The sequence below is a fragment of the Nannochloropsis gaditana genome (genome assembly GCF_000240725.1).
Source record: "Nannochloropsis gaditana CCMP526 unplaced genomic scaffold scaffold180, whole genome shotgun sequence".
NCBI classification, from domain to species: domain Eukaryota; class Eustigmatophyceae; order Eustigmatales; family Monodopsidaceae; genus Microchloropsis; species Microchloropsis gaditana.
In genome coordinates this window covers 36,565-45,932 of record NW_005803773.1, presented here as the reverse complement: position 1 = coordinate 45,932, position 9,368 = coordinate 36,565, and the positions used below count along the sequence as shown (strand labels likewise).

Below are 9,368 nucleotides of genomic sequence, written 5' to 3'. Positions count from 1 at the left end.
TCCCGCCCTCCCTCCCTCCCTCCCGGCCTATGCCGTCCTGGCATGGTGCTGCAGCTCCGGAGGCTGAACCTTGGAATGGATCGACCACTTGTCCCGCTTGACGTCCATGGTGATCAGAGGGGCCCAGTGCAGCCGCGCCGCGTCCACGACGGGAGGTTTCACCGGGTACTTTCGGGCCAGTTCCTCGACCAAGGGTAACGGCGCGTAGATCAAATACTGACCCGAGACGTAACGGAGGAGGCCCAGGAAGGTGCAGGTGGAGACCACGTCCTCGGTCACGAAGGAGGTCATCTTGGCCAGGTCCATGATGGAGAGAGGGGGAAGGCGCACTTCTTCCACGGGGGTCCCACTCGCTTGCGCTGCCTCCGCGTACATCCTCTTCAACAAGGCCAACAATTGCGACGCCCAATAGGAACGGTAACTGACCAGGCCAAGGTCAGAGAGCGGCTTTTCCGGTGACCCCAACTTTTCCTCTTTCTTGCTTAATTCGTACGAGAAATTGATGAGGAAGCGCCCGTAGCCTTTGCGCTGGTAGGAGGGGAAGGTCAATATACAGGCCAAATTGAAGCCCGCGTCCGAATATTTTTCCTTGGAGAAATAACCGACGGGGTGAAAGCCCCGCCCGTCGTGCTCGCAGAGGACGTAGAAGAGGAAGGGATCCACGTCGTAGAACAAAGTCTTGTGGTCAAGAAAGAGCTTGGCAAAGTAGCAAAGGTTCTGGCAATACAGCTTCTGCTCCCCCCCATCCACCTCGAAAATGCTGAGCTTCGCGTCTCGGTAGACCTCGTCTCCGGGGGGATGTCGGTCCTTTGGGTCCATTTTGCTCAGCCAACGGTGCAGCTCGGACTTATGCTTGAAAAAACGCATCGAAGCCTCGCAAAAATACAGCACGTCCAAGGCGGGGCCCTCCGAGAAGAGCTCCTTGGGAAAGGGAGAATAGTACCAGGTCTCCATCCGGTACTTGCCCAGCTCTACGAACTTGACGTTCTTGACCTTGGTCACCTCCTCGTGCTCTTTCAACTGCTCCTCATCCAGGCCCTCGTGCTCGTCATGCTCTAAATGGGCCGCCAAGGGCACTTCGTCCTCCTCCTGCCCGCGTTGTTTCTGGCGCCGGGTCCGGATGCCTGCTTCTTCGCTCGCTTCGCACAGCTTCTCTGCCTGTTCGGCGAGCTCCTGCGGGCGAAAAGGCCAGACAAGGGGAGGAAGGTGGTGATTAATAGTGGCAAGGGGGGGCACTAGAGCAAGACAGGAAGCCATCGCGGGATAATGTACGAGCTCCCGTCGCCGGGGAGGGAGAGACTGGGCACGCAGCTGGCAAAGGAATGGAATGGGATAGCTGACTATCCTCTCCTACTCATGCGAGCCCCCTCAACGAGACCCCATGTCCGGAGAACCCCTACCTTTTCCCGCTCTAATTGCTCCTTCATCGCCTTGTGCTCCGCGCCTGCCACAGAAGGCGGTTTGAGGATGGCAGGGATATTAACCCACTCATCCATGCGGCGATTGAAGTCGTGGTAGTGGACATAGTAACTCCATTCCCCGGTTTTTTCATTCTGAGCCCGTTCGATCACATCACAAAATCGGTCAGTTCCGTCCCCCGCCCATTTGACCATGATGATGGAGCCACGCTTGAATGGATGATCGTCTTCATGTTTATTAGGATCATCGTCGTCCGCATGCTTGCCGTCGTTGGACTTGCGGGGTTGCTGTTGCTTCGTTTGTTCCCGTTTTTGCTGTTGGGGCAACTGAATGTCCCCCCCTACCGAGTTCTGTCTTTTCGTGCCGGCAGAATGCTTTCGTTTCTTGTCCATGTGCCCCACCGTCATAAATTCCCTTCGACAGGTGTATCCTGATGATGAAGGTAAAGTCGTGGAGGTCGTGAAGCTGTAAGTAAGAGCATCGCGTTTTTGTCAGTGCACGATGATGGAAAGAAGTGCCCTGCAGCAACCGGCGACGCCAAAGCGGAAAACGTTAAAGAAGGACAAGCTCGAATCACACCACGGTCGCGGCGAAGGAGAGGTGCTGCACGAACCATCATTGCGACAACATGTTTCGATGATCGTTTGAATAAAAATGGCGCGTCTGCATGGTTGTTTTTCAAAAACAGTGAAGCAAGGTCCTGCGGATCACCAACCTCCTCTATATGTCTACCTTTTCCCACTCCAATTACAACTTTTTGATGCATTCCTCATTCATTATCTTTCAGTCGCAGATAATAAAAATCAGAAGGAGTCAATGTCTCATTCGAGACTGTATAGCTTTCAATCCTTCCTTAAAGTCACCATTTGCGAGATCGTAAAGGACCCTTACACGTAATATTTCTGGCTATGCTGTCGGCGCATCCATCGAAAAATCTCTTTACCGTCAAATAATTCCAAATGCCTTGTCTATTAAGTAGTTTATAAGCTTTCTTGAATCTTTAGTTGCACATATTTTGGTGATATGCTTAGTTCTCCTGTCTCTACTTAAAACGAGCCCCCAATATTTCGGGATAAGTAGCGGCATTCGTCTCACAGACTTGCATTAAGGCGTGTTTCTCAATGTTCTTACAATACAGCTATGTGATACGAACTCGCGATGCTGAAATATCGTGATGCAATGAGCATCTATGTGTCCTTTCTAAGCAAGCTGACTCAGTTTTCTGTCCTCGTATATTCATTTATTTTCTCATTGCGAATACACTTTGCTTAGCTTCCAGCATCTTTTTTTCTATAAATATCAAATAAATTCCCGGTGCTGGACTGCTTCTTCAACAGTATGCCCTGCCTGTCTTACACAAGCGCTTTTTTTAAAAAGTATGACTTGTTATTTTTCCACCACTGCCCAGTAAACGAGCTTCCCTCTTATTGGAGTGGCAAAAACCTTTTGGAGAAGAACTCTTCAAAATAAAATATACTTGTTAGTAAAACCTTTGTTGAGAATAGGATATTGAACGCTACATAATCCGCCTGGACAGCTAAATCCTTTAAAGTGAAGTGAACATCTGTCGTCTACCGGACTTACATCTCATCAATCGTCTGAAGCTAGTGAAAACAAAGTAAAGCACTCCAAACATGTAAAAAAGACAAATGGTTTTCCTGTGACCCACTTAGATACAATGTCAAAGATGTAGGGCGCTCAATGGCGAAGATGAAGATGATATTTAGTTGTCACACGTATATCCAACATCTTACGGTAAAAGAACAAAACCGGGCCCAAAAAACTACTCATTACAAGTTAATTTATCAAATGTTTCAAAATGAGCACAACATTTATCATGTCTTAAAAGCACATCCGCAAGGCGCGCGAAGTGATATATGATAGCGGGGCGACCCAGGCTCTGCTTTTCGAAATTTACTTCGATGAGAACGGGGCTTATTTCCAATCCGGCGAATAAGTTTAAAAGGTTGCCTGGAAAAGGTTTGTATCACTTCCACCCGTTGTAGCTTTTGTTGACGCAAGATAAAGATTGGAAATGATTCCATTTTGGGAACAGGAGATGATACGTCCTGGATAGAAAATTCAGCGTATCTGGGAACCGTTGAGTTTTTGAAATCAAAATAGAGCTTTAAGTCCGAGGAAGAAGGAGTATCGAATCTTTTTGCTAACTGACCTGACTAAATATTCTGTACCCAAGCTATTGAATGTTTGTTATGTTTTCTACTAAACAACTATCATAAATACCTGTAACAATCTTGATTCTATGTTTTAGGATCGACGCACGCTTGTTAAGATGGGAAGATGGCGTTTCATTCTCGTACAGCTCCTTGTCATCTCTGCGGGTGCGGTAGCTCAAGTGGTTGAGTTGGACAAAAGCGATGTTCCCGTTGATGTTGAAAGTGGAGTCCAACAAATTCACATAGCCCAGGGCATCGATCCCACAACTATGGTCATTTCGTGGTTGACGCCCAACTATACGGCCCCAGCTCCAGCCAGCCAAGTGCGATACGGCCTTGATCCGGACAATTTAGATTGGCTGATCACTAATCAAGATGCTTTCACATACACCATACCGGCGGGATACGCCAAACAAGATCAAAAAAGTCCCTATCCGGATTATACAAGCGGCTGGTTGCACAACGTGGAGCTTCGCAATCTCCAGCCCAACACCTTGTATTATTATCAATGCGGTGATTTTAGTATCCTTCCGTCTAATGGCGACGACTATCCATACACGCCCCCCACCGGACGTTCAGGGACGTTGTTCTTCAAGACATTACCCGCAGTCGGGAAGAAGCTCAAAGAGCCTCTTGTATTCGGCATGGTGGCAGATATTGGACAAAATCCGGACGCGCAACGCTCGGTCTTACGCCTCTCCCAGAACGATCCTGCCCTGATTCTCATCGTTGGAGACGACGGCTATGCAGATTGTGTGGGTACTCTGTGGGATTCATTTCTTAATATGCTCACGGGCGTATCGTCTTTCGTATAAGTCTGCAGATGCTGCCGACCCCCTCACCCATTGGCTCATCACGCTTTCCTCCAAACCGATACACTTACACAGCCCTACCATGTTGGTGGCAGGGAATCACGAGGTTGAGTGGCTATCGAATGCAACCAGTCTCGAGACCCAAATTTTCATGTCGTTCGAGGCCCGTTTCCGCATGCCACAGATAGCACCGGGCGTCATAACAAGCGCCCCCTACCCGCCCACCCTGGACGCCAACAATAAATTATGTGCACCCAGCAAATATCAAGCGGGTTACGAATACGGAAACAGTTACTTCGTGTATGCCGCGGGCCCTGTGACGTTCTTGCATTTGAATCCTTACAGTTACACAAACACCACCTCCATCCAGTACCGATGGCTTCTCAGCACCTTGCAAGGCATCGACCGTAAGAAGACACCATGGGTGGTGGCCGTCTACCACAACCCCTGGTACAACTCCAATACGGAGAAACAGAACGAATTCGAGACGATTGACATGCAAGCAACCTTTGAACCCTTATTTTACGAGTACAAGGTCAATTTGGTCATGAATGGACACGTCCACGCCTATGAGCGCTCTTATCCTGTCTTCCAGTTCGTCCCCACCTCCGACGCCACCGCATACGTGATGGCGGGCACAGGTGCCGATTCGGTGCACGACAACACTTGGCTCCCTCAACCGATCTGGAGCGCCTACCGAAACGGTTCCCAGTGGGGCACGGGTAGCCTTACTGTCAAGGATGATGACACCATGACTTGGCAGTGGCACTGGAATTTGGACGGCATTTTGGTCTCGGCGGACGAGGTGACAATTTGCAACACTCACCTGGGCTACCCCACGTATTGTCAGGGCTACAAATATCAATGCGTCGCACGTCTGCGGGGAATCAATAAAGCAGGCTGGGGTACTGAGGCGGCCCAGCTTATGCTCAATTTGACAAGCGAAGCGGCTGGAACAGTCGCCAGTCAGATGAAAATCGACAGGCCTAACAGCAAAAATAATCGGACAATGTTGCGGAACGCTAATGGTGTCCTACGGGTAGATTTCGACGTCTTTGGGCTGACTACCGAAGAAGAAGGCTCAGCATCTGCTGCCGCAGTCGAGACCTACCTCTCTTCCACGAACTTCGTGACGGCTTTCGGCAACGGAGTGACAAGGGCCTCTGCCCGTTGCGGCAAGATCAAGCATGGTAAAATCAAATTCTAAGCATGTGTTTGCTTACATATTCATTACAGTACAATTACACGAGAGACAACGGGGCCGTCGAGGGCAATAGAAGCGACAAAGCCTGGGGCAAAATTCATTGCATTCCGACGGCGTCGAACTGGTGAATACCCGCACAAAATGTGCATGGTGACGCCTAAAATGTAACGAATCTCGACAAAAATTCAACAAAAGAGATAATGTGTAGTTCATATGCTCGCATCTGACAGCACAAAGTAGGTATTTTTAGGGAGAAGAAAGAAGGAGGCAGGGCCACTTCAAAGTAACGGTTTTTTGAAATGCGCTATCTCAATATATGCCAGCCTCATCCCAGCGCAAAATACCGGGAACCGGAGGAAGAAGGCGTCGGTAAATGGAACGATCGCGCAGGTGAAAAAGAAAGAAGGAAGTTAATTCGATTGCCGCCTATTGTCCTCGATGTTGATAGGGCTCGGATGTTATCATGCTCACTTATACCAAAAATCCGTTACGTTGCCAGATATGCTTCCTCGCTTCTATGACAATGATAAGGCGATGAGGGACGACAGTATCAAGAGTAATGAGCTTAATGATGAATTCAAGCAGCTTCTGCTGAAAATACGCCTTGAATCGGAATTGGTCAAATCTAAGGTCAGGGAGGCGGCGCGTGTTCGTGCGAATGTGAAGCGGGTAGAGGATCCTAGAGGTTTGAGGCCTGATTTACATGTCAAGGAGGGCTATCACCACCGGACACGTTCACAAAAAGCTTTCAGTAAGCGTCTTATATATTCTAAATCCTTCATGGGGAGTCCTGACCTCTTTCAGGAAGATTGTAATACGCCGGCTTCCCCCTTGAACAGTCGTGCCCAGGCACTGGCCACCTTTGTTCCAACCACAGTTGTAAGAGCAAAAAAGAGTACGACAGAAAGAGCCTCAGGATCAGGAGCAGCAGAGCAATTCATTCCCGAGAGGGTATCAGGACTTATTGTTTCCACTGCCAGCATGCCTCTTGTGGCTTCGATGGAGGGATTGAACAGTGGGAGACGGTCCGACCCTCACTCTAGGCCCTCCAAAGACTTTCTTCTCTCGTCTAGATATTCCCACACGCCGACAATCGACAGTCCTACCCATCTCCACCACAAGCAAGACCAGCGAGAGCGACAACATTATAAGGAACCACCGCAACACCAAGCCCAGCACCAGCCTCTCCGTCTTCACCGCCAGCACTCCCCCGTCAAAAAAGGACCCGGCTGCGAAAGTTCGCAATGGCAAGCTGCCTTGCAGGAGGAGCGAGGCTTGCGACTCGCAGCACAGGCACAGGTGGTCTCTGAGGCGCGCAAGACCCATGCACTCTCTCAACAGCTCCAAAGCCTGCGTCGGCGCTTGGATACGGCCGCATCGGAAGGAAGGAAGCAAGCGCAAGAAAAGGAGACCCTCCTGGGCCGGATGGCCGCCTTGCGGAACCTAAACCGTCAATTTGAAGCGACCGTTGAGCGCTTGAAACGGCAAGTGGCGGCCCAGGACAAAGCAAAAAAGCACGTCGAACATATGGAAGCGGCGCAGCATCGCAGTGTCGTGGTTTCCATGCAGCAATACGTGCGGGAAAAAGTTGGCGCCGCGGAAAGGGCAACGGCCCGCGAGCGAGAGAAGGTAGGAAGGCTCATGAGGCTAGTGGAGGAGGGGAAAATGGAGGCCACCAAGCTGAGGAGAATGATGGCAGTCATGGGGTTCGGTGGGCGGAGCGAAGGAGGGCCGGAAAAAAAGGGAGAGGCGAGAGAGGAGGAAATGGCCCCAGGCATGGAAGGAAGGGAGGGGACGGAACGGGCAACGAGGGACAGAAAGACGATGGAAAAAGGGGATACAAGCAAGGAGGAAATCAGAAGCGAGGACAAGAAGGAAGCTGAGGAGACGAGGAAGGAAGGAGCAGTGCCTTCCAATGACAGAGGATCGCCGCCCCCTGAGCCCCAAACAATGCCCGAGCCCACACCACCACATTACTGTCATATTTGGATGAACAACGTAGAATTTAAAGGAAAAGGTCTTACAGGATACGCAATAAAGTAGAAATTATGGGCGTACTCCCTGAGCACGAAATGTTATCCGGGCCCAGGCCGCACTAGTTCTCTTCCACTTGATTGAGGCGCTTACGTGCTGCTTGTCTTCGATGGATAGAGGACTCACGCCCAAATCCTCTTGACAGGGACAACATTGTCTACCTTTTGCCACATACACCCTTCCATGAATTTCTTGTGGGAATCAATTCGGCTGGGACTGATTCACCCACGCACAGGCCTGGGGAACGTACGTTTGGCTCTCTTGTAGCAGCATGAAGGACTACAAGACCTCATCATGAGTGTCAAAATTAGCGCGAAGTAATCAAGTGATTTCTATGTCCTTTTCATCCTCGTGCTGTGGCTAATGTTTAAAAAAAATGTTTTCATGGCGTCCTCGACTCTTGTGCTCCTTGAATATCCCCCTCGATCCTTCCGCTCCTCTTATTAACAAATTTACAGCTACCACAGGACGCATTGCCTACCATGCTATTGTAGAATGGCATACATTCCGTAGTAACCAAGTTTAACCCGCCGAAGGTACCCGTGCGTGGTTTGTCCATTCACCGCCTTAAGCTTCAGGACCTCACGTCTTCCGTTCTACAGATTTAACCTCCTCCCTTTGTCGCACGGACAAACAACACCTTTTCCGTCCAAAGGCATGAAGCCGGGGTCGACACTACTACCTGCTAGCTATAAGGTCTGAGGGTCCTACTTTACGTCTGCAAAGACGAGAAGAAGAGGGGGGAAAGGCCACAAAACGTTCGCAGGACGTTAAGATCGTTGTGGACTGGAACTGTGAGCGTCTCCAGCCTGACCACGCCCTCCCTCCCCAAATATACTCCTTGATAATTTCTGATCTTGTCACCGTCCACATCGACTTAGCCTGAGCCGTGCAACGTTGTTCGCAGTACATTCACATGGTTGTCTCGGTCTCCCAAGCCCTCCACCATGCCGCGTCGAGTAATCCTTCCGGGGTCGCAGCCCTCACTTATCGAGGGCCGAGCCAGGCGTGCACCAAGACAAGCTACAATGAATTCCTAGCACGGACGCTCCACGTCGTACAGGCCCTGTCCATCGCCTTTGGGCCCCACCTTGTCGCGCAGGCCCGTGTGGCGTTTTTGTGTCGGAATCACGAGCTTTTGCTCATTTATTTGTATGCTGTCTCGGAATTGCAGCTCATTGCTGCCCCGCTGAACACGCGCTGGGGCGTGGAGGAGATTTCCGCCGCCCTGAGGGATTGTGATCCCGCGATGGTGGTCTGTGACGCGGATTTGTGGCCGCTTTTGCGCCCAAGTCTGGGGCCCGAATCGGAGAGGGAGCGGGACACTGATGGATTGGGAAAGAAGTGGGAACGCGAGGGAAAAGGAAGAAGCTTCGACCGAGAGGATGAGGGAAGGGACCCTCAGAAACAGCCATCGATGATGGGTTTCATCCGGGGTGTCGTGTTGCTGCACGCCCGCGACGGGGGGGAGGTTGAGGCGGGAGTCGCGGGTGAGGGATGTGGAAGCTGTGGACGGAGAGAGCCCTTCTCTCTCCCCTCCCGCTCCATCCGCTCCATCAGCCACGAGGCCCTTCTTGCCCTCACCACCGCCCCCTCCTCCTCCTCCTCCCCGTCCCCCTCCCCCTCTGGCCCTGCCCTTCCCGCCGAGGTGCATTGCCTCATCTACACGTCGGGGAGCACGGGCACCCCCAAAGGGGTCATGCTCAGCCACGCGGCGCAACT

The 9,368-nt window shown here is 51.1% G+C and overlaps 1 protein-coding gene across 1 annotated transcript; it reads left to right on the top strand.

Annotated features, from left to right (window-relative positions):
* Nucleotides 1-3,689: 3,689 nt before the first annotated feature.
* Nucleotides 3,690-4,524, top strand: NGA_2009800 (purple acid phosphatase; the record flags this gene model as incomplete). Its single annotated transcript, XM_005855499.1, has 1 exon — nt 3,690-4,524. A coding segment is annotated over one exon (722 nt), but the record flags the coding sequence as incomplete, so codon positions are not given.
* Nucleotides 4,525-9,368: the final 4,844 nt, after the last annotated feature.